Source organism: Ursus americanus, chromosome 30 (genome assembly GCF_024610735.1).
Source record: "Ursus americanus isolate L20-20 chromosome 30, mUrsAme1.1.p, whole genome shotgun sequence".
In the NCBI taxonomy this organism is placed as follows: Eukaryota; Metazoa; Chordata; class Mammalia; order Carnivora; family Ursidae; genus Ursus; species Ursus americanus.
The window spans coordinates 14469324-14494578 of NC_142156.1; the positions used below are offsets into that span (position 1 = coordinate 14469324).

The 25255-nt window shown below is 50.3% G+C and overlaps 1 protein-coding gene across 2 annotated transcripts in view; it reads left to right on the top strand.

Moving 5' to 3' along the window:
• TBX5 (T-box transcription factor 5) overlaps window positions 1-25255 on the top strand; it is a 46075-nt gene that overhangs the window by 17476 nt on the left and 3344 nt on the right. For both annotated transcript variants that reach the window (XM_087857317.1, XM_087857316.1), the window contains exons 7-8: window positions 2786-2877; window positions 18640-18866. In XM_087857317.1, the coding sequence (XP_087713443.1) occupies window positions 2786-2877; window positions 18640-18866 (319 nt within the window). The remainder of the gene's footprint in view (window positions 1-2785; window positions 2878-18639; window positions 18867-25255) is intronic.

Consider the following 25255-nt stretch of genomic DNA (forward strand, 5'->3'; position numbering starts at 1 on the left):
AGGAATAGTTTCGAGCAAAGGATTTTTGCAGATAAAAATACCAAAACCCACCTCGCCTCCTTTTTTTTTTTTTTTTTCCCCTCATGGTAATTGTTTGTCCCGAGCTCTTGGTGGAACAGTGACATCATGGACTAGGCATTAATTCAGCCCAGATACCACACCCGTGTTGCCTACAAAACTCACAGGGAGTGCAGCGAGGATTCCCTCCACCCCTTTTTGAATGATCTGATTTTTACTTCACATTTTGCAAATGCCTCCCCACCCCCCACCTTTAAAGAAAAGCATGATTTGTGGTCAGTTGGGTTGCACTTTTTTTTTTTTTTTTAAATGACAAAGCCTGAGTGGGGAAGAAAGTTCCACTAGGTGATGGGCTGTTGGACTCAAAATAGAAGTGGATTCGGGAGTGTACATTTTAAAGACCATTTTCCTAAGAGATTTTTACAGACTTTCGACTCATTCTGAAGGGTCAAGTCAAAATCAGAGAGTTGCAGGAGCAGGTCCAGTTTTTTTTAAAAAAAAGAGGCAGGAGGGAACGAGTGGGCACATAAAGACCCACACCTATTTTAAAAGTTTTAAAATAGGTCTTATTTTTTTAGAGTAGTTTTAGGGCGACAGCAAGGTTAAGTGGAAAAGTACAGAGAGTTCTTTTCGACCCCCAGTCCCTCCGTCCTCCACAAAGGCTCCCCCACCATCAACATCGCCCACCGGAGGGGGGCATTTATTTATTTATTTTTAAAGATTTTATGTATTTATTCGACAGAGAGAGAGACAGCCAGCGAGAGAGGGAACACAGGCAGGGGGAGTGGGAGAGGAGGAAGCAGGCTCCCAGAGGAGGAGCCTGATGTGGGGCTTGATCCCAGAACTCAGGGATCACGCCCTGAGCCGAAGGCAGAGGCTTAACCGCTGTGCCACCCAGGCGCCCCGGAGGGGGGCATTTATTACAATCGATGAACCTACACTGAGACGTCGTTATCACCCAGAATCTACATGAGAGCTCACTCTTGGGGTCGTCGATTCTGTGGGTGTCCATAACTATGGATGCGTATCGACCGTTACATCATCATACAGAAGAGTTTTCCTTAAAGTCCTCTGTGCTCTGCCTATGCACCCCTTCCTCCTCGCCCAGCCTCTGGCAACCACTGATCCCTTTTTACTGTCTCTATAGTTTTGCCTTTTCCCAAACGTCGTATGGTTGGAATCATATAACATATTTTTAAAACATTAATTTTACCTATATTTTTTATTGCAAGCACACACACATACACGTGTGTAATCTACTAATCTCATGTTCATTATAGAGTCTTGGAGTTAGAAGGAAACCTTATCAGGCCATCTCTTCTGGAAAAGAGAACATACCCGAATGCCTGCCCCCAAATGGATGACTTATGGGTGCATTCAGTCGTTAGGACTCCTGGTTTCTCAAAGAAACTTGCTCAGTTTCTCAAAGTCTGGAACTCTACTACTGGGGGTAGCTGGGGTGGTTTTTGTAGGTACTTGCGTATGATGGGATCACAGAAAATTGTTCTCCTTTCGATTACCTTTCTATTCACCTATCAGGGAGACAGTTCAGTACCAGTGTGTGTCAAATACGTCTCTAAAAGTGTCTCGTTCCCCCTTGCCACAAAGTGAGGGCAGGCCTTGGGTTTAGAACTTTCTGCGGGGGCCAGTAGAGAGAATTTGATACGATAGTTTTCCTTTTATTGAATAGCTCATGATTCTAGTTTGAGGTAGAGAGAAGTGATATCCTATTTTTTAATAAAATACATGTAAAGCGAAAGTGGTTAGATTTAAACCAAAATACTGAGCAGAGACTAGTGTACAGGTAGATATGATTATTATAGATATGACTTTATATTATACATATAAATAATATATATTATATACTATTATATAATAATAGGATCTGTGAGTCTGCGCTCACACTTATAGACCATGTGTTGATGGTGTCCGTGAACGTTCTGACCATCGAACCCAAGATCCCGTTCTGTTGCTAAGTTTTGTGCATGGCAACGAACATGTCCAAGAAAAGGGCTCTCTCTTCTTTCTCTAGCAAACTGAAGGGCTCAGGAGCTGATAGGCCGCTATCGTGCATGTCGCAATTCTCTCTATGGGTGTTTATTTAATTTGGCGCCCTCTCCCACCTGTGCCAGCTAACTTTGTGACACTGAAACGAACAAGGCATGAGGCACAGCAGAATTCTGAAAGCAGGGGCGCCTGGGTGGCTCAGTCGTTAAGCATCTGCCTTCAGCTCGGGGCATGATCCCGGAGTCCTGGGATCGAGCCCCGCATCAGGCTCCTCCGCTAGGAGCCTGCTTCTTCCTCTCCCACTCCCCCTGCTTGTGTTCCTTCTCTCGCTGGCTGTCTCTCTGTCAAATAAATAAATCTTAAAAAAAACAAAATTCTGAAAGCAACCACGTTTCTCCAAATGGCGATCCCCACGCTGCAGGACGAGCGACCCCACTCACCATGCCCAACTTTCCGAGGGGGAGGGGGGCGCCAAGCGCTGAGGCCTCGATTGTGTTTGAAACACAACATGCTAGGATTAAAAAACCAATCCAGCTGGCGTGAGGCAGAGTATGACTCCAATTAACGGGCAAACCGAAACCAGGTTTTTTTCCCCTTTTAAAAGCGGTCTGATCTAGGGCATTTTTCAAAGCCTCCTCTCTGAATGAAGTGGTGGGTCCCACTGACGTGACTGACTTAATTTGCTTCTTTTGGTCGCCAGAGGCTGAGTTTCCAGCCATCAAGTGAAAACCGACTCTCTCGGTCTCTCTCCTTCCCGCAGATCACCCAATTAAAGATTGAGAATAATCCCTTCGCCAAAGGATTCCGGGGCAGCGATGACATGGAACTGCACAGAATGTCAAGAATGCAAAGGTAAGAAGGTGCAGTGCTGGGCTCCCTTCTCTCCACGTCCCCCCCCCAACACCCCCCAGGAACCCAGAAAAGCCAGCAGCAGCCCAGCGCCTCCCTCCTCCCGCCTTCCTGCCTGCAGAGGCCCAGGCCTGTTGGCCACCGAGGAAAAGGAGAGATAGCCACCTTTAGTCCCAGCATCTGATAACCCCCACATTACTCGGTGGGACAGCCCTGGGCAGTGGTGGGGCGGGGAGGTGGGGAATGTGTCCTCTGGGGATGGGAGGGGGGAGAAGGCACCAGGGAACTTGGCGTTCTCCATCTGCCCAGGGCAACCAAAGCTCCCAACTTTCCCTTTTCTTTGCCTTCTCTCTCCTTCTCGTGAAATCAGTCCTTTCTCTCTCTCTTCCCATAAGTCACAGCCGATGAATGATTTTCTTTTTGGCAACAGCTCTTGGTAAATGAAAGGGAAGTTAATGACTCGATTTCCTGGGGGTGAAATGCAGACAAATTTGACACCACGTGGTGGTCCGGGGCACCGGGGGATTGGAAGCTGGTGATAAAAATTGCTCGGTATTTTTACATATCCTGTGGTCACAGTCGCTGATATGATGAATAGAAGGGTCTGTAGCAAGCACGCACAGTGGGAATTTGGTCTGATTTGAAAGGATTGTACGAGCATTGCCAATTTTGTCCAACATTCTCTCTACCTCTTGATATGCTTCCAAAATAACTTACCATATGGCAAGAGAATTAGAAATACATCTTGATTCCTTTGACCAAGAAAGTGTTCCCCTCCCCCCCTTTGGTGCGTTTTCGTGATTCAAAATAAAATGAGGTCACGTGGGAAGCTTTCCTTTATCCTTTCTGGAAGACATGAGAAGGGTGAGTCTGGCAGGTGGACTTACCCATTCAAAGAAAGATAAGGGATCTAAGAGAGGAACGGAGAAAAGCCACTGTATTGTCGTTTTCACACTGGTTTGGAAATTCGTGCCATGGAAATTGTGTTTAGTGAGTGGGCTTTCCCGATCTAATTTTGTGTGCTTTTATTTATTTTCATTTATTATTGTTTTTTAGAAGCACTTTTTTTTCTTTTTTAAGATTTTATTTATTGATTTGACAGAGAGAGAGACAGCCAGCGAGAGAGGGAACACAAGCAGGGGGAATGGGGGAGGAAGAAGCAGGCTCCCAGCAGAGGAGCCTGATGTGGGGCTCGATCCCAGAACGCAGGGATTACGCCTTGAGCTGAAGGCAGACGCTTAATGACTGAGCCACCCAGGCGCCCCTAGAAGCACTTAAAAAAAAAAGAGATTTTATGTATTTGACAGAGTCGGGGGGGGGGGGGAGAGCACACAAGCAGAGAGAAGCTGGCTCCCCGCAGAGCAAGAAGCCCCATGCGGCACTCGATCCCAGGACCCTGGGATCATGACCTGAGCCGAAGGCAGACGCTTAACTGACTGAGCACCCAGGCATCCCAAATTTTGCATGCTTTTAAAAAAGAAATACATTGTGACCTTTAGGGGTGCACATCTCTGCCCCACTCATCTGCTTTTCTGCATTTATAATCGGTTTTCTTCCCCATCACAGATTAATAAGATGCTTTTTGTGGCTCAAAGAACCAAGTTCTTAAATTATTATTGTTAAAAAATAGCAATTGGCTTTTTCAATGTCTGCATTTTGAAATTGGAGTTGGATTGAGTCTATGGTCCGTGGAGAAGTTGACAACAGGTATCAGGGAAAGCTGGTCGGGGCGGGGGAGGGGTCAACCTGTTTGCAGCCCTGGGCTCACAGTGCCGAGCTGGCACGGCCGCGGCGGTTTATACTCCCATGCCCTTCTGACCGCCAGCTGTCACTAAGGGATTTTAGGCTTTGACAGAGTCTCACCTCCATCCTCCTGCGGGTGAGGGTCGAGGCCGTGCAGGTAGGGACTGAAGGCAAGTCATCCCCGTTCCAACCTGCAAACCAAGGGTTTTCCCTCCTTCCCACAAGGTCAAGAGCAGGTGAGATCATGGATTTGAGGTGTTAACAGTCATCAGGTCCTGTTGATTCTGCCTTCCTAACATATGTCTGAATTCACCCCCTTTCTCCTGCCAGGCTGCCCCCATATTCTTGCCTGCCACAGCCTCCTGAATTACTTAGACCGACCCTTCCAAGACCTTCTCCAGGCAGCTGCCAGAGACATCTTTGTAAAACACACCGATCAGACAAGGTTACTCCAGAGTGTAGGACACGCCCAGGCTTCCTGTTGCCCTCAGTGTAAGGTCCAAACTCCTCCCCGTGGTGGGCCATGCCTTTCCCGTCTGACCGGGCCGCTGCCCTTCACCTTGTCCCCCACCAGTGTCCTCTCTCTGTCTCCATCACAGTGAAGGGGCCGCTCCCCGCCTCTATCCTTCCCACCATTTTTGGCCCTTGGAACAACATGTCTGGTCTGCCTCGGGCTTTCTCCCCTCCTCCTCACTCAGCCACCTCCTGCCCATCACTAGGTGTCCTTGGCGCTGTCCCTTCTTCCAAGAAGCGTCCCCTGACCACAGACTGTGGATGTCTATCCCCAGCACTCCTTGCTGCTTTTCTGTGTCAGGCCCAGGCCCTGCATGTTGGAAGCTGATGGGATAGATGATAGACACGGAGGAGAGACAGGTGGGGGAGTGCAGGTGTCTGAGAACTGAAATGTCAGGACCCCGGGGACTCTCCCCGAAAGTTCTAAACACTGCCAACGGTTAGGTATTTAGGCGGATGACTCTACTTTGGTCTGAATTGGCTGTCCCGATTGTACAGACTGGCTGAGGGGTCATCTAGGTGTCCTGTTTGGGTAAGCACTTGCAGAAAAAGGCCAGAAAGCGTGTCAGGTAGTCAATAGGCACTCCGTAATTGACATGTTGGGTCAAAACCTGCAGCCTAAGAACCACGTGTGTCTTTGTGGCCATGTTAGCAGTTGCGTTGGGGAGCCAGAGGGCTGACCTAAGCACTGACTGGGCTGGGAGCGCGGACCGGGTCATCTGCCAGTCCTGTGCACGTGGCCCCTGGGAAGGAGACAGAGTAAGGCAGGGTGGCTCCAACAGAAGGCTTTGGGACTCAGACAAATCTGGGTTCCATCCTTGCTCAGCATTTACCAGCATGTGACCTTAGGCAAGTGACTTTAACCTCCTAGAGCCTCAGTATCTTCATCTGTAGAATGGGCATAAATGATAGCCTCCACTTTCCAGGGTTCTTATAAGAATTATATGAGAAAATGTCTATAGGGTGCCTGGTTCCTAGTCCATGCACAATATAAGGTATCTGATTTGGGGGGAAGACTCCCCGTTACTCCCAATCTTGCCCTCCTTTGGCATTTATTTTGGGCTGTCGTCCCAACTCCCAGTGACAAGTGGGGAAGATGGCTGTCCAGCATCGGCCGTGATAACGGCCAGGCCGGAACGGCAGGCTCCCTGTTCGTCTTGTAATCCTGTTTCCTGTCCCCCACACACCCGGTGACAGCTGGCCCGCGGGGGGGAAAAAGCAGGAGGAATGACATTTCCTCTAATTCCAACAGTTGGAAGAAGGGAAGAGGGCCGGACACGGACCCGTGGTTCGCCCACATAAATAACGTCTGGATTAGCTTGGCAAATGTCTGGGCGCTCGCCCTGCTATCTCTCCGAGCCCCGCTCTCTGCCTTTGGAAAATGCAGATGGTGTCTTAGTTATTTTTCCACTGTTCATTTATGGGCTCTGGTTACAGAAACAAGAGCTGCTTATTATAAAAATGGGCGAGCTTTGGATAAAGCACAGGGAAGAAGATCAAATTATTTTAAAATCCTGTCTCTAGCTGACCGATTAGAATATGTGCCAAGGTTTTTGCAAAAGGTTAATCTGCAGCTTAAGAAAACATGTTCTCCTAAAAAGCCAGTATTTCCCAAATTGTAGGACCTCTACCCTGGTGACAGATAGGATAATTTTAGAAGGTGTACAGACACGGGCACGTCAGGGTGATTTTATAGACAGTATTGCTGGGAATGAGATTGACTTCTAAAGAAGGAAGGGGAGAGGGAGGGAGGGGGGAGAGGTAAGGCTGATTATTTAAGGGAAAATATTAATTAAATAAGAGTAGAACTGCTATAAAGGTTTCGTGAACTTGTCAAGGTGATATGCAAATGAGAGAAATTTGGAAAATACCCCTAAATGCTCATCCTAACAAGAAAGGTGGGGGAGCTTTCCTGTTGCTTAAAATGACCTAGGCCCTGGTTTTTCATGGAACATTGCTTTCTTTGACCTTTGCTTCAGTCTTTAAGATGTTTTCAGGCAAGTTGGGAACTTCCTAAGGGTCAAGGGTGCTGGGGGCCAAGGCTAGGGCCCCTGGGGGTAGGATGGGGATGAAGGGGGAGGGAAGATGGAGGAAGGAGGGGGGGAGAGGGTGGGAGCGAGGCCTTGTGGGAAGAGTGGGATTTGTGTGTGTCGGGAAGAAGGGTTTTGTGGGTTGGGTCAGGGTAGAATTGGGCAGGGATCTACAAGTCTTGGGGTCTGGAGTAGGGGTCACATTCTGAAGCTCTCCGAAAGCCCGCTGGGGTGGCACAGTGATGTGGTGGTATGGGGGAGGGAGAGTTGCTCGGAGAACATGGCTTTCTGGAGACAGAAGGGCCTGCAGGAGACAGCATCTCTTCCAGTTTTGCAGAAGGAGAAACCGAGGGCAGGAGAGTCCCTCATTTCTCTAGTGCGTGATTTGTCGATTTGCTCTTCGGGGAACGCATTTATGACGTGCTCACGCGATGCCAGGTCTTGAGGCTGCAAAGGCGAATCAGGACCCAGAGGAGCAGGGTCCACTGGTGGAAAGCTCCAGAGTTGGGCTCCCCCGACTCCACCGAGCCTCTACTTCCTCATCTGTGAAACGGGAGTAGTTATGGAACCCACCTCCAGGGCTGGTGCATGGGTGGAATGAGGTAACGCGTGTGTCCTGACGACTGTTGCATCAGGTTGAGAATGACAGATTATTCTCGGGCTGCCCTGGGCCTGGCTGGGAAGCCCTGGGCCGCAAGCTAGGCCGTCCTCTCTCTGTGTGTGACAGTAAACCCTGGACAGCCAAAGCTCTAGAGACCACTCACCCTGTGTGCCTCCACCGCCCGCTAAAGGGACCCAGAAGTGCAGGCGACCTCAGTCCTTCATGAGGCCCTCGGAGGCCGTCCGAGCGCCCCGAATCTCACCCAGGTGCAATCTGCTAGCCCTCGCTCGGTAATGCTTATCAGTATTACTGATGGTGAAAAGTCCAGGCATTGCTTGTCGCCACTGTATGCAAGAAGTAACAGAGAAGCACCTTTATTTTGTTCATGCTTTGTGGGTCAGGAGCTTGGAAAGGGCTCATCTGGGCCGTTCTTGCCTGCCGCCGGGTGTTGGCTGGGGGGGCAGGTGGCCGAAGGCACCAGGCCGGACGTGTGGGAGGGCTCGCTGCCGTAATCCACAGTCAGTGCTGGCTTTCGGCTGGATCTCAGCGGGGCTGTCCCCTGGAGCATGTACACCAGGCCCCGGGGGAGTCAGACTCCTTCCACGGCTGCTGGCTGCCCCCGAGATCGCCAGGAGGAAGCCGCGAGACTGTTTACCAGGCCTTGAAAAATGTGGTGTCCCTTCTGTTGCATTCTGTTGGTAGAACAGGACTTACTGAGGGGGCGCCCCGATTCCAGAGGCAGGGATCCCTCCTCTAGGCAGAAGGAGAGTCAAAGAGCGTGTCTCTGTGTTTTAACACCACCCCCACACGCGCGAAAGCACCGGGCCCGGTATCAGGCCCAGACTGATGCTGGGTTGACGTTAGGCGTTGAGACAGGTCCGTGCCCTCGGGAAGCCAAAGGCCAGGTTGACGTGCCCAGGGCCGCACAGCTGGTCAGGGTGCGGAGGCCTGGCTTGAGCTTGGTTTCTTCAGCGTGGAGAGAGTCTGGTTTTACTGCCCTCTTCCTCCAGGGTTGGGTTCTGAATCAGGGTCCCTTTTGAAAATCCAGTGAAATCCAGGGACTGTCTGAAAATCTCACAAGATATAAATAGACAAAAATTTCAAACCATTTGAAGGGATTCAGGGGTCTGGGGCCCCTAAAAGGTTAAAAGCTTTTCATTGGCACCTTCCCTCCTTCTCCAGGCCTGGCTTCCTGATTTTAAATTAATGTTCAGCTCCTTAACCTCAAATGGTCACTTTTCAAAGGGCTTAGCACTCTTGTATTCCCACGCTGCGGTGAGAGGTAATCGGAACACCCGGTTAATGAGGAGTGATTTCCAAGACAACATTCTGGAGATGGCATTAACTCCCTACTTCTTGCTGTACTTTTGGCTAGCCACACGGCTTCCCCCAGAGAAGTGTGAATTTATGGAAAACAAGACGGGGTTGTGTTTGGGAAGCCAAGCCAGCCTGAGTTGTGAGATTGAGGTTTGTCCCAAGGGGTCCCACGTTGGCTCGTGGTTGTCCGTTGAGGACACGGATGCTCAGAACAGCCCCCTATCCCCCGCCCCGACCTCTTCCCGTTCATCTGCAGCACTGTCCCCACCCTCTCCTCCCCCACCCTCTGCCCCTTCATACCTGCTCTTCAGGCCCAGTGTCTGTGGGCAAATCACTCATTCACATGGAAGCAGTGTTTCTCAGACTTTTGGCAAACATCGAAATTACCTGGGGGTGGGGGGAGCTTATTAAGAAAAGCAGATTTCTGGGTCTCATCCTTGGAGGTTCTGAGTCAGTGGCTCTAGGGAGGGCTCAGAAACTGCCCTTTGACAGGTTTTCTGATGGAGGGGACCCCCGCTTGCACCTGCATAGTCCCTTGGCTCTGCAGAACGAGCAGGGGCATCCGGGTAAATGTGTGAAACAGATCTGGAAATAGATCCCATGTGCTGGACTGTTTTATAAAAAGAACCCTTTGCTCTAAGTGCTCAACTTTGGCTGAACATGAGAAGTACCTGCAGTGCTCCCCCAATGTTTTATTATGAAAAGGGTGAGACATATTGTTTTATTATGAAAAGGGTAAGACATATAGAAAATACGGAAGAATTGTACAGTGAGCACCCACATACCCACTGCTTAGGTACTGCAGTTAATATTTTGTTATATATTTGCCCTGCCGTCCGTCCATCCATCCGTCTGTCCGTCCATCCATCCATCCATCCATCCATCCATCCATCCATCCATCCACCAATCCATCCATCCATCCACCAATCCATCCATCCACCAATCCATCCATCCATCCATCCGTCCGTCCATCCATCCATCCATCTGTCCGTCCGTCCATCCACCCATCCATCCATCCACGCATCCATCCAGCCATCCACCCACTTTTCCATCCATTTGTCCTTCATCCACCAGTCCATCCATCCACCAGTCCATCCATCCACCAGTCCATCCAGCCATCCACCCATCCATCCAGCCATCCACCCACTTATCCATCCATTTGTCCTTCATCCACCTGTCCATCCATCCACCAGTCCATCCATCCACCAGTCCATCCATCCATCCATCCATCCATCCATCCATCCATCCATCCATATCCACCTGTCCATCCATCCACCTGTCCATCCATCCACCAGTCCATCCATCCATCCATCCATCCATATCCATCCATCCATCCACCTGTCCATCCATCCACCAGTCCGTCCGTCCATCCATCCATCCATCCATCCATCCATCCATCCATCCATCCACCTATCCATCCGTCCGTCCACTGACCCATCCATCCATTTGTCTGTCCATCCACCCAGACATTCACAATCCATCCATCTATCCATTCATCTTATTTTTTTATGCATTTCATACTGAGTGGCAGACATGAGTACATTCCACTCCTCTGTACTTCTGCATGCATGTCATTAACTAAGATTCAATTTTTGCTCACGAATCTCTATTTTAGGTAAAATTACATACAGTGAACTGCACAAATCTTAAGTGCACCGTTCACTTTTTGACAAATGCACATTCCTATGAAACCCCAGCCCCTGTGGTAATATAGAACATTTCCTCACCCCAGACATTTCCCTCATGCCCCACCCCAGTTAATTCCTGCCTCCACCTCCCCACCAGAAGCAAGTCGTGTTTCAGCTTTTTTTTTTTTAAACTGTAAGTTAGTTTTGTCTGTTCAGAATTTTGTGTAAATGGATTCTTACAGTGAGTCCTTTTTTACATAAGGCTTTTTTCTCCTGGGGAGCTTTAAAAGAGCCTCGAAGGGCGCCTGGGTGGCACAGCGGTTAAGCCTCTGCCTTTGGCTCAGGGCGTGATCCCGGCGTTATGGGATCGAGCCCCACATCAGGCTCCTCCGCTATGAGCCTGCTTCTTCCTCTCCCACTCCCCCTGCTTGTGTTCCCTCTCTCGCTGGCTGTTTCTATCTCTGTCTAATAAATAAATAAAATCTTAAAAAAAAAATAAATAAAAGAGCCTCAAATCCGGGCTGTACCACAGAACAATGGCATCAAACTCTTGAGGTGCGAGTGGGCTTAGGAGTCAGTATTTTTTTCTTTTTCTTTCTTTTTTTTTAAAGATTTTATTTATTTGTTTATTTGAGGGAGAGAGAGAGTGAGTGAGTGGGGGGAGGAACACAAGAGGGACAAGCAGACTCCATGTTAAGCGGGGAGCCCCATGCCAGGCTCGATCCCACGACCCCGAGATCATGACCTGAGCCAAACTCAAGAGTCAGACGCCCGACTCACTGAGCCACCCAGGCACCTTGGTATTTTTTTTCTTTGCAGAAATTCTTTCTTTTTTAAAGTGAAGGATAATTAACGTACAGTGTTCTATTAGTTTCAGGGGTCCTGTAGTATGATTTAACACTTTTTTACATTGCTCAGCGCTCATCAAACTACTTCTGTGCTTAATCCCTTTTACCGATTTCACAGGATTCAGCCTTTTTTTTTTGAATTCCCCAGATGCAATGCACTCTTACAGCCGAGCTTGAAACCCACTCCTGTCTCTCTAGCCGTCCCCACCCTCAGCCCTGTATCTCAGCCACCCCGTCCCAGTAATGTTCTCACTTTAGAAGCTTGTTTCCCTGGAGACCCACTCCCTCATAGATGCGTGTGCTCGTTTTTAGGGGGAGAGACAGATTTTTGTGTTAGCACGCAGGCCGCTTAGCATTCCTACAGAAGCGGTTGCTTTAGGGTGACTCCACCAAGGTCGTCATGTGAGCTAAAGGTCACTGGGAGCTGTTTGACTTCCTTCTGCATGACCTGGAAGCCCCCAGGGGGTGCTCCTCAGAACCAGGGCCTCAAGACCGTCCCCTTCAGTATGGGAGGCAGCTTGAGAAAGAGCTGTTAGTCCGGGCCTTTCCAGTTTTCTGGCTTCCAGAAAGACCCAGGCCGAACCTCGGAAAGTCCTCTCTCCACCTTCCCATCCTCCCTCCAAAATCATTAAAACAAACCAACAAGCAAAAAGCAAACGACTAAGACAACGGCAGGGTTAGACTTGTCAAAATTGCTAGTTTTAGGAGACGGAACCGAAATGTCGAGTTCCTGTCCATAGCGTCACATCCTGGCTCTTGCTTTGGGGGCTCGCAACCAGGACGTGTGACGTGGGCCCTGTGACTCCCATTCTGTGCGTGAAGAGACTGAGGCAAAGGCTGGCGTCATCCGTGGTCCGTGCAACTACCCCGGGCTTCCTCCGCGATCCCTGCCTCTGTAGTGTTGCTCAAAAGCTTTTTTGGAACCATGGACTTCCTTTGAGTAAGTGATATGAGTCTGGACCTCTCCCTAGAAAAGCCAACAAGTTCTAAATATCTGCTATTTGGTGTGGGGGGGGCATTTAGAGCCTTTGCAAGGTAAGAACTTCTGCTTCAGAATAGAATCCTATGCGGTTTGTAAGCTGGTGTATATCGAGCCACGTGTCCCAAACAGACGCTAAGCCTTTCCTTGCATCGTATTCTTTCACAATCCCGAGAGGCAGGAGTCTTAGCATTCCCATTTTACAGACAGAAGACAGGCTCAGGGAAAGGTGGAACCTTCTGATTTGAGGCCAGGTACCGAAGTGAGGCACGTCCACGCAGCCTGACTTAAGAGCCCCGACTTCATATGAGCACCCTGATGGTAAATTACCTAGAGATTTAACAAGGGAGCCCCGGGTTCTCAAACCAAAGTTGCCATATGTGAGGGGTGCTCAAGGCCGGAGAGGGAGTCATCTTGGAATTTCTTGGTGCCCCTCGCATCCTCCAGCCCTGCCGGGATCAGCGTGGGGAAAAGTGTGCGGCTTCTCTGTGCGCCCCGTTCTCACCATGCCCTTCTCCAGCTTTGCCGGCTGGTGTGAACTGAGTAATAGAACGGCCCTAAAGCACTTTGTAGGCATGGGGGAGACAGCGACGATGACTTGTCGCGAGCTCAGTCCTGCCTGCGCGTCCCCGCCGGTTAGATCAGAATAATGTCCCCCGAGCATATTAGAACGTTAATAAGTCGTGAGAGCTCTTGTGGGATTGTGGGGCCCCTTTCTGAATTTTAATTGCAGATCAGGGTGCTGGCCAGAGGAGGCATTCGCTCCGGGAGGACGGCGATCCTGCAGTGCTAGCCTTGCCTGGCGCGCTGCTCTCTCTGGACCTTTGAGAAGGGCTGCCCACACTGGAGTGAGCCCCCCCCCCCAGCACCCCGGTGCCCCTGCCACCTGCTCCCGTGAAAAGACCAATTCAGTTGGCCGCAGTGGAAAACGTTCTCGGGGGCGTTCGTTAGCTGGCGGCGGGCTACGGATGCAGTTTGGCCGCGGATTTCAGTGTTCCCTTGTAATGTTTTACAACCCAGACCCGGCGACAATGGCGTCATTCACTGCACTCGCTCACGTGGAACAGAACGTGAGAGGGGGCCCGAGCCGGGGAGAAGCTGGTCTGCGGGCTCCGACACCCGGGGCAGAGCCGAGGTGCTGGGAGCCTCCGGCTGGTGTCGGCGGGGACGTGGCCGGGGGCAGATAGAGCAGTGCCGTTGGACAGCCGGTGTACAAAAGGTGGCTCACACAGGAGGACGGACAGATTGACCAGTAGAACCTGACATTGCCCTGTGCAGCCCGTGGCCAGCCGTTAGCACCAGGCTGCCCTTCTGTCGCCCTGTCGCCCTGTGTGCCCGGTTGGTGTGAAAGCAGCCGTTTCCTATGATCAAGTAGAAGTTCTCTGGCAAGGGCTTGGGAATAGCACTGACCTGTGGCCAGACTCGACTCTTATCTTCTTCTTAGCTGTGCAGTCTGGGGCAAGGTGCTCAACCTCTCTGAGCCTCGATGTCTTTACCTCTAAAGTGTATCGCATCCGACCGATGAAGTGGGTGTGTTGCCTGAATCAAAGGAGGGAACGCGCGTAAGGCACCAGGAGGGCGGGTGGAGCGTTAAGAGGCACCAAAGAACAAGGTTGATGAGTTGGGGGGGGACGAGGATGAGGAGCGGGCTGAAAAAAAGAGGCCTTTCTCCTGCCCCTCTTCCCAGACACACAGGGGCTTTTCAGCTTTTCCTTTACTTCCTTTGTGTCCTGGGCTCCTCACCAATGCTCTCGAGCTGCAGGGGAAGAGAGTCGGTCTTCCCACCGCGAGGACGGCCAACAGCGGGTCGTGTTGCCACGGACCGTGTTCCTTCGGTGCATCGAGGAGCCCGGTGAAAACGCCCGCAGCTTGTGTGATTGCGATGTGTTTTTCCCTTTGCCTCTGAACTCCCACACTGATGGAGAAGGCCCTTCACCCTTGCACGCTCCCGTTTTGACACCTGTCAGATGGCCCTGGGGACGTGGATTGCAGGCACTGAGAGCCGTGTTCGCGATTGACGGTGGGGAGGAGGTTTCAAGCACCCTGGAGGAAAACAAGCTGCGAGGGACGAGTGGTTATTGGGATAATATGGCTTTCCCACTTCTGTGAGTGTTAGTAATCAAAAGCAGGATTTGGCCTTTCCAGAGAGTAATTTTGCAATTTGGCAGCGTTGGAAGGGAGAATTCCATGGAGTCCACTGATACATTCTCTTGTAAAATCCCTCAGCCAACATTTTTTTTGGGGGGGAGGAGTTGTTTTCTTTAATTAAAAAAAAAATAACCATCCCCATTAAGAATATAAAAACTAAAAAGAGATTTCCCCCTTCCTGTTGGAGCTCTGGCAGCTCGGTTCTTGAACGAAGCAGACCTAAATAGATTTGCCAGTGAGATTTGACAACTTTTATAATGTTTTATTATTATTATAATTTTCCTTTTTCTTTTTCTTCTTCTTTTTTTTTTTTCCATTACGTAGCTGGAGCCGCAAAGAGAGGACTGTAAAGCTAACTTCATTCCTTTCAGACTTCTAGCCCCGGGGGAGATTCCGAGTGGCGTGGCTGCTCGTGATGGCTCCAGCTTTGGCTCGGAGGGGGTACACGCCACGGGAAGGCTCGGCCAGGGGACCCCTGGGTGTCGTGAGGGCTCTGTAGCCTCATGGAAACTTGGCACACACTCCATGTCCCCTGCCTGGCTACTCTGATGTGCTTTCACATGACAAACAAAGTCAGGGGCCAGGGTGGGTATCGTTGCACCCCGGAGGGGTGTGAGAAGCGGGAGAGGAATCTTGGGCCCTAAGCCCCCTGCTCCTTTAAAAGTCTATTGCATCCTAAAAATGGAAGGAAATCACAAGGTCCTGTCTAGGTGTAGCAAGGGGACGGTTGGGTTCGAATCCTGGTTGTGTCTCTTTCTAGCTCTGTGCCCATGGGCGAGTTGCTTGACCTCCCATAGGCTTTGGGGGCCTCATCCCAGAAAGTGGGGACAAAATCAGTACCAACTTCATAGGGTCACAGAGAGGATGGAAGGGGCCGGTGCAGCGTCCTTCGTGCTGTGTGAGATGTAACGTTCTTGGTATCTGACCTGACGTCAGGTGGACTCTTAAGACGTAAAAGAATAGTTGGTTTCTGGCAAAAGTCACAACTAAGTTGGGGATTTACTGATACGTATTTCTTCTAGGGAGGAGTTTTTTGTTTTTTGTGTTTTTTTTAAAGATTTTTATTTATTTATTTGACACACACACACACAGAGAGCACAAGCAGGGGGAGCGGCAGGCAGAGGGAGAGGGAGAAGCAGGCTTTCTTCTGAGCGGGGAGCCGGATGTGGGGCTTGACCCCAGGACCCTGGGATCATGACCCGAGCCAAAGGCAGATGCTTCACTGACGGAGCCACCCAGGCGCTCCTAGGGAGGAGTTCTTAGCCCGTTTGGTGCCATGGGCCTCTCTGCTGTTCTGGTGAAACGTGTGGGTCACACTTCTCAGAAGAATATGATTAAATGCGTCCTATCGAATGCGTAGATTGCAAAAAGAAAACCAGTTATCCTGAAACGTACTTATCAACATATTTTTAAATGGCGCTATGGAATCACGTGCGCTTTATAAATGTCTTATCCAGTAGCAGGTCTAAAACAACTGTAATTCTGAAGCCGCGATAAGCACAGATTGTATCTTGAGGCATCCGCAGCAGCTGCGGTGGAAATGAAATTATTTCATTTTCTGTTGATGACAGTCGCTAGGGCTGCTAATACAACCGTGGCTTGTTGCCTACATTTGTAACAGAAAGGAATGCTAAATTTCAATTCAAGATTAGTGAAAATAAAGACGTCATCTTAAAAATCCAAATTTAGACCCTTAAGTTTCCCCCTGAGTAAAGGCCTCCCAAGTGAAGGAGACAGGCGTATGGAGCCTGCTTCCTCCTGAGAAATTCTGTGGGCTGAAAGCATGAGTCATTTTGAGAAGGCATAACAGAAGTTTCTATTACGTGCCAGGTATTTTCTCGGGCATATGGTGGGATCTTTTCAACAGTCTCATGAGGCTCAGAAAGGTTAAGTGCCTCACCCAAGGCCACACAGCATTAGATGGCAAATCTTTTAGAGAACACATATCTTTCCGAATCCAACTCCTTTGTTCTTTCCACTATATCCAGATTCTTAAATATCTAAATAAAAATCAGGGTCCAGTGGGTTCTCCAGGGATAGGAAGGTGTCGAGGAGGCTCAGGGTAGAACGCTGTGGTTTCTCCACGTCATCTCTGTGTTCTCCTCATTTTCACAGTTGACGAAACTAAGACTTAGCAAGGCGACCTGCTTTATCTGAGCCCACAGAGTTAGCAAGGACATTGGGCTGGGTGTGCCACAGGCTTGGCGGGGGGGCTGGAGGACTCTCTCTGGGGGTTTTATGAAGACTGGGCATTTCCTGGGAAGTAGCAGCTTTCCTTTTATTTATTGTTTTTAAGATTTAATTATTTATTTGACAGAGACATAGCGAGAGAGGGAGCACAAGCAAGGGGGGGTGGGAGAGGGAGAAGCAGGCTTCCCACTGAGCAGGGAGCCTGATGCGGGGCTCGATCCCAGGATCCCAGGGTCATGACCCGAGCTGAAGGCAGACGCTTCACAGACTGAGCCATCCAGGCGCCCCTGACTTGAACAACTTCTTAGGAAAATGCATAGTCATTGGATTGCTGCAGCTACGTTGTCGTATGCTTTTAAGAAAAGGGGTGCTATCCAGTTGCCTGCCAGAAAGGAGACGCTGGATCACCTCTCCACCAGCCTGCACAGTGTCATTGTGATTCTCCTGCTGGCAATTTCCTCTCCCGGCCCCACACGTTGGCAGCCCCCTCCCCTGCGTGGATGAGCCCGTGTTCCAGGTCAGGCCATTCTCTTACGCGTGCATGCGGAAGCTTCTCTCCATTCTACCTCTGATCTTAGAGCCACCCCTCCTCCCAGCTCCTTTGCAGACTCCCCCTCTGACCCTCCCTTACCCACCTGGCTTCCTGTGGGGCTCCCAGGGCTGCTGAGCCCACCTCCCTCCTTCCCGGGGGGGGGGGGGGCGGTTCTGTTGACGTCTGCACGCTCTCGTGAGGCAGAGAGTGGGCGTACTGGTATGAAAACTCAAGGCAAGGGCATGTGGACGGTGTATCCTAAGAGGGTGAGGAACCACATTTTGAGCCTTTGGAAGGATGCTCTTCATAGGATGTCACTGGATTTTATTCTGCTTGGCTCACCCGTGTGACCACTGAGGCTCCGAAGGGCACATAGGCTGTAAGTGATGGGGATGGGGCGTGAGTCTGGATCTGCCTCATCTTAGATCCCATGCTCTGTTTCCTTTGTCCTTGCTCTTCCTTCTCCCTTCCTTCCTCTCTCTCCCTCTCTTTCTCTCTCCTTTTACTCTCTCAGAGCAATGGCGGTAGTGATGATGCTTGCTGTTCGTGGAGCACTTGCTGTGTTCAGCCTTTCACAACTGGTAACTCATTTCTTCTCTCAGCAGCGCTTTGAACTGGGGATTTTTACTAGCCCTATTTCACAGATGGGAAAACCGAGGCATGGAGGTGAAATTAAATATTATGTCAGTGGCGACAAGTACAGCCGCTCAAAAGGAAATTCGAAGGCACAGGCAGCAAACTACTCAGGTTAGGGGGACCGAGGATCATACCTGACTATCCTAGGTGGTCAGAGACTTCTTTACTAATGTTGGACGAAGACCTCAGCCCTGTTTTAAAGTTGGAAACCCAGAAGTTCAGTCTAGGTGACCGCTCAGCTCTTCCAGCTTTTGAATTAGGGAATTCAAAGACATATACATAAGATTGAAATATTTCAAAATGCCATGTGAAGAGGGGTTCCTCATGGGGGATGCTCATTTACCTTTTGGCATACACGTAGAACTATTCATAAACCTACTCGCCTAACATATAAGGCATGAAAAGTTCGTGCGTGGATATATGTGTCTGTGGCATTTGATGGACTTGGGTATAACTAGATCACTGTCCTCATCAAAGACTCCTTTGTTTATTATTCTGCGATGCATTTCTGGTGGATTCTTTGACCCTGTGGTTCAGCCAGTGGGGGGAAATCTGTATCGGGGCACTGATCAATGTTGTTTCCCATCTTTTCTCTTTCAGTAAAGAATATCCCGTGGTTCCCAGGAGCACCGTAAGACAAAAAGTAGCCTCCAACCACAGTCCTTTCAGCAGTGAGCCTCGAGCTCTCTCTGCCTCATCCAACTTGGGGTCCCAGTACCAGTGCGAGAATGGTGTGTCCGGCCCCTCCCAGGACCTCCTGCCCCCACCCAACCCATACCCACTGCCCCAGGAGCACGGTCAGATTTACCATTGCACCAAGAGGAAAGGTGAGTGTGATGACCCCTTTCTGGTTTTCCTTCCTTTCCTTGGGAAAGAAAACAAAGTACACATAACTACATTTATTTCTTTAAAAAATGTAAGCAATATAAAAATACATGGAAATTGTAAAAAATTCAAACTCTATCAGTAAAAGTGAAGAACCTCCCTTGACACGTCTCCTCCAGTTCTGGCCCCTTCCTTGGGGAAAGCTTATTTGAACCGTCCAGTCCTATTTAATTGATTTACACGTGCACACGCGCGCCTCTGTGTGCAGAGACACATAAAAATAGTTTTGTTTTTACTTTTAACGGTTCACATTATTCTGTCTGTATTTTGCAACTGGCATTTCTCAACCTCGAGAATATGTTGTCGATGATCTTTTCATGAACCTAGAGCTGCCTCGTGCTTTTAGCTGCTGAAGAGAAAATATTGCCTCTAAAAGGATGAAGCAGAGTTTATTTTTCACTCCCACGAGTGAACGGTGTGGCTGGTTCTAGCGTTTCTGGTTGTATTACAAGCCGGGCTGCAGGGATCCTACTGTGGTTGGGTGTGCTTTGGTCTATGTGGTAGGGTTTCTCTTGGGTGGATTCTGAGCTCTTTCCAGATCAAAATCAAAAAAAAAAAAAAAAAAAAAAGAAAAGAAAAAAATCACAACTGATCTTCTCTCCTTTGCATTTTGTCTTTAAATCTAGTTTAAATTCTGCCTGAGACCCTTCATTGTTTTCTTTGCCAAATGAGAAACGGGTGACTTTTCCTACGTCCTCTGAGTCGAGGGCTGTAATACAAAAGAAAATTTCTGGTGGCACATTTTTTGAGCCAGAGTCGAAGCAGGTGTGGTTGAGTTCAGCTTAATAGAACGTTCGCTTGTGTGAACGGCAGACCAGCATGGTGGGGACGGCATGGGCGACAGCACCAGACGACACAGGCTCGAGTCTCAACTCCGCCACCAGCTTCTTGTGTGGCCTCAGCCAGCTGTCCTGGCCTCTCTGTGCCTCAGTTTCCCGCCTTGTAAATGGTACGTGAGTTCCCCAGAGCACCTGATAGTCAGAGCGTGCCCAGCAGGTGTTAGGTCTGATTGTGTGAGTGGCAGGTACGGCTCCCTCTATGAGCAACCATAGAGGAAAAGAAGGGAAGCTGCTTCTCTGGGTAAAGCTTCGAGAAAGCAGATATGGGGTGGGGGGCAGGAACCACGTACAATTGGGATGAATCCCACCTTTGCCATCTGCAGATTTTTATGATTCGGGTCAAGTTCCTTAACTGCTCTAAGCCTTATTTTTTTCTAATCTGTAGATGTGGTCTCATGATTGGACCTGTCCCCTAGGCACGGTGTGACGATGTCATCAAAGGGCGCTTGCCGTATTTAGCACAGGGTTGACCCAACAAGCAGTCCCTGGTTTGCTCCAGCAGCCCCAGATCTTGGTCTTCGAGAGTGGCCTGTCATACCTCCCAGCCTCAGTGGCCATCTCGATGCCTTTAGAAGTCCAGCGCCCAGTATCTGGAACAACTGCTTCCTCCTCCTCCTCCTCCTCCTCCTCCTTCTCCTTCTTCTTCTAAATCAACTCCCTAACAAGAACGGATGGAAACGGATGCCTTGGCAGGCTTCTCTGAGCTGAGGTTACTTGGGGAAAGTAACACAGTTTGACTCTTTGACATTTACTGATCTCGCGTTTTGAAGGAGAGAAGGGCTGTCATTGGTTCAAGCCTGGGGCTGGGGAGCTGACCTGGGCGAGGCTGAGTTTCCAGACTTAACCTGAAGCCCATCCAAGCTCCTTGGATCTCAAAGGCCTGAACAATTATATCACCCCAACAGGCCCCCTGGCCCATCTCCCAGCGTGTCCATGGCCGCCTGGGCTGGAGCCCAGACGCCTGCAAACATGTCAGCCTCTTCAGGCACGAGCAGGGGTTAAGGACGTCCCCTGGGGCACAGGTACCCGCATGAAGATTCTGGTCTATGTCCTATGGAAGGGAAGCCCTGCCTAGGTTCTATGCCATAGCCTTTCGACAACACTATAAAGTACGTGCTATTATTCACCCACTTTACAAACAGGGAAACTGAGGCTCAGAAAGGTAAAATCATGTGTTCATGGTTCCGGAAGGTGGGAGCTCTGCCTGAGCTCCGAGTCACACTGTAGACGGTCCTCATTACCTTTGCTTCACAGCCACAACCTCAAAATGCCATCTTTCACCAGAGATCGGTCTTGAGACTGAGTCAGACGTACTGATTAGAGCTCACCGGGTTTGAATTAGGGAGTTCTGCTGATTAAATGAATGCCAGGCCGAAACAAGGGGAGGAAGAAGTTAGAAAGCATCCAGGTACTTTTTTAGGCTCCCTATGTACAGCGGCATCCTTGTAAGGTGGTGTGAGAGGCTTTGAATGCAAGGGGATCGACCCCTCCGTTGACGTGAGCAGATGACCCGCACACACAGGGTGTTTGGAGGGATCCTCAGGTGAGCTCAGGGTCAACTTGAGGTGGCCGCTGGGGAAGCCGGACTTGGTGGCCGGTCTGCCACAGGACATCACAGCCTCTGATGCTTTCCAGCAGTGGGGCCACGGGCAAGCTGCTTGCTTTCTCAGCCTCAACTCCCTTTTCTGCAAAATGAGGCTTACAGTAGCACCTCCCCCGTGGGGCCGTGATGAGATGGAATGAGGGGGTCCCTGCGAAGTGCCTGGAACCGCGCCCGACACACAAGTGCTCCGTGCGAGGTAGCGGGGCCACCGCTCTGCTCTCAGGATGCTCACGGTTGCAGGCGGGTCAGATGTGTAATTATTCATGGTGACATAATTGTCTGATTAAAATGGCGATCTGATGCTATGAAGGAGACGGGCAACGTCCGTTGCGTGTGCTGTGGGGGTATGACGCGGGAGGGGAGTCGGGGGATTTAAGCCAAGGTCTGCATAGCAGGGTCTGGGTGGAAAAAGAGGGTAGATAGGTGGGGATCCAGGCAGAGAGAAGGGGAGCCATCCCCCACTGGGGAGCGCACCCAGGGCCAGTGTGGCTGGAGCGCAGTGAGGGGAAATGGAGGCAGACGAACAACAGAGAAAGGCAGGAGCCAGCACGCTGCCAGCCCTTGTAAGCCATTTTAAGGACTTTAGATTTTTTTAAAAAAAGATTATTTATTTATGAGAGAGACTGAGAGAGGAAGAGAGAGAGAGAAAGTGAACGCACGAGGAGGGGTAGGAGCAGAGGGAGAAGGACAAGCAGACGCCATGCTGAGCAGGGAGTCCGATGCGGGGCTCGATCCCAGGACCCTGAGATCATAACCTGAGCCAAAATCAAGAATCAGAGACTCAAACGACAGAGCCACCCGGGGGCCCCAGGACTTTAGATTTTATCCTGACCCCAACGGGCAGCCATCAGAGGGGTTTCGACCTGGGAGGGACGTGATGAGGTTGTGTTTCGAAGCAGGTGCTTTGCTGTGACTGGGGGGAACGAGGATTGGCTGCAGAGCTCTGCCGCGAGCCTGTTGCAGGCTCCGAGGCGGGAAATGACGGTGCTCAGCCCCCGGGGCGGGCACGAGAGCTGCGGGCGCGGGTACAGTCAGGCCCCGGGGGACCCGATGCCAATAACAAGGTGAAGAATGACCCCCTTTCCACAGATGCAGAAACAGGCTCAGAGAGATTGAGTGACTTGTCCAGCGTCACCCGGCTCATGAGTGGTCCTGCCCCAAGTTCACGCCACGGTCCGTGCATTTGGGGCACATGGGACGTGCACCCTGCAGGACCCCTTTCACCTTGCCACAAACCTCTGCCCTTCTCACCTCCCTCCACCCCCAAAAGGGAGCTCCTGGGGACAGGGAACATTCCAGCTGAGCTCTGTCTGTCCCGCGTGACAAAAGCAATTCATCATCAGCCTCCATTGTAAGGTGATAAGGACTCAGCAAGGTTTCCTTCAGTTTGGGATTCCCGTGAAGCGATAGCTCCATGGGTGGCTCCCCGCCCCTGCCTGCCCCACTATCTGACTTCCCTTCATTGTCTGTCTCCTTTCCAATGAGCCCAGGAGGCAGGCCCAACAAAATGTCAAAGGGCCAGGCCAGCCAGAGGGTTTCTTGTGTTTGGACCCAGCTGTCTCCAAACTATCTCTCCCGATGGATGGAGCCGAAAGAGCCGGGAAGGTCTTTTATCAATGCCACTCAATCAAATCCAGGGCCCCGTGGCCCGGGAGAGCACTTGTCTGTCTTTCTTTCCCCCTCCCACCCTGATAACTGCCCCCCCCCCCCCCCCCGCCCAACCTTAGAAACCAGAGGCAACCCAAATAAAGATTTGAGCAAAGCCATTGACTGCCCTGGCTATTCAAAGGGAAGTGGGGGGTGGGGGCAGGGAGGAGGAAGGGGATATAGTAAAGGGCTCTGTGGGGTGCTTTTTGTTTTAGAGTAATTTCGAGTCGTTTCCTTCACTGGATCCTCATTCTAGCCCCTGAGCTGGGGTTGGGAGGCAGTGGTGGTGCCCTCCCTCCTCATTTTGCAGGCATAACAAGGGACTAGGAGGTTCGATTAGCTTCTCAAGGTCATGTGGCTGGTGAGTGGCAGATCTGGGATGCATTCGTGAAATAAATATTGGTTGAGCCTTTCTTTTCTACCGGACGCTGTCCCGAGTACGTGGGATAAGGGGAGAGCAAGGGGGCAAAGGTCCCTGCTCTCCCGAAACTTGTATTCTCATCGGGGAGACAGATAATAAGCAAATAAGTAAATGTCATGATTTTCAGGCAGTGGTTCAGCGAGGGTTGGACCCGAGTCTTTTGATTCCCAATTGAGAATCTTCTCACAATACCGATTCAGTCTGTCCCACTTTGAGCTAAGAACTAACATTACGGGGACACACACACACCATCCGTCCGTCTGTCCATCCATCTATCCATCCCTCCATCCAACAGGTCAAGGTTACCATCTTTTCATATTTTCTGGACACAGCAAGTTTCATGAAAGCCGAAAGGCTAGGCTGTCTCTCAGCGAGAGCACTATGTTGTGACTCAGAAGGCCTGTATCGTAGTTCCCTTTCTGACTTGCTGAAGGTCCCCCAGCCGAGGAATGGCGGTTCACCAGGATCTTTTATCTGAATGAACCCAGTCAGCAAAAGAAATGACCCACTTGGGAATAGTGACAATATTTGCTTAATGGGATGAGCAATTTAAAAGCAGCCTTGTGAGTTTTCTTGCTCTGGAATCCACCCAGACACCTTGAAGCATTGGACAGCGGCCACAGAGCCGTCTGTCCGATCTTCTAAGAGGGAAAAGAGAGGAGACCCGTGTTCCTTGGGCAGATAAGATTTGAACACTTTATTATCATCTCCTGCAAGAATTTTAAGCATTATCCCCCTACGTCGTGAAGAATGGAGATTGGGATATGGTGCAGTGGTCTGCCCAAGGTCACATAGCCAGGGAGAGTCAGAGACGTGCCGTATAAAAACTGTCCTCTGGAATGATCATTACAGCCACCTATCCAGACTCAGAACCCACTTGAAAAAATGCAGGGGGCGGGATATTTCACAGCGCTAGGTGGTGATGGGGCTCAGAATCAGGAAGGGCTTTCCTGTTATGCAAGAGACTCAGTTGGGTTTGGGACAGGTGGAATATAATTGACCGCTCTGACTACATACCGTTCTGAAACTGAGCTCTGGACCTGTCTCCTGCAAGACCTGATGCTTGACTACCCATTCCGTGGCCGTGGAAGGGAGACACGACTCGGCTGGGCAAGAGGTCTTTGCTGTTGACCGGTTATCAGGCTCCCAATAAAGAGAAAGAAATCAAACCATGACCCAAACAAACTCAGGGATTATATCCCCACCACTGATCACCACCGACCTGAAAATTGGATCTGTGCTTTGGAATTTCTTTGCAACGTGATGAGGTCCAAGAGGAATTTGAGAACGCTCGGGACCCGCTTTCATGAATAAGCCAGCCTTTTGCTTTTCTTAGGACTCTGCATCAGATCTTTGGGTTATTAAAGACTGGAATGTGTAATTTTATGATTTTCCAAAATGTGCTCCGGCCTTTTTCATATTATTCTTCCTTTTTTTGCTTGTAACAAATCTGGAAGGGGATCAGAAACTCGGGAATGGTTCGTTTGCCTTGTTTTTTTTCTCTTGCCAAGGGCACCCTGCAGCTGTACTCTTGATTATTGAAAAGGGGAACGCCCTGGTTAAATGGAAAACCCAAAGGTTATGATTCTAGCAACAATGGAAACATTCAGATTTATGGATCCGGGGGGGGGGAAGTTGAGGGGTGGGTTGGAAGGAAGCATGGAGGCACGAGGGAGGAGGTGGGGAGGACAGAACAAGTCGAGTGTAACCATGTCTTCAAGACTCCAAAGACAAATGCCCCGTTGAAGGGTGAGAAAAGTGGCCACCGGCTCATCTGGATGTCTTCAAACATCTGGGTGGTTGGCATGATGCAGATAAAGC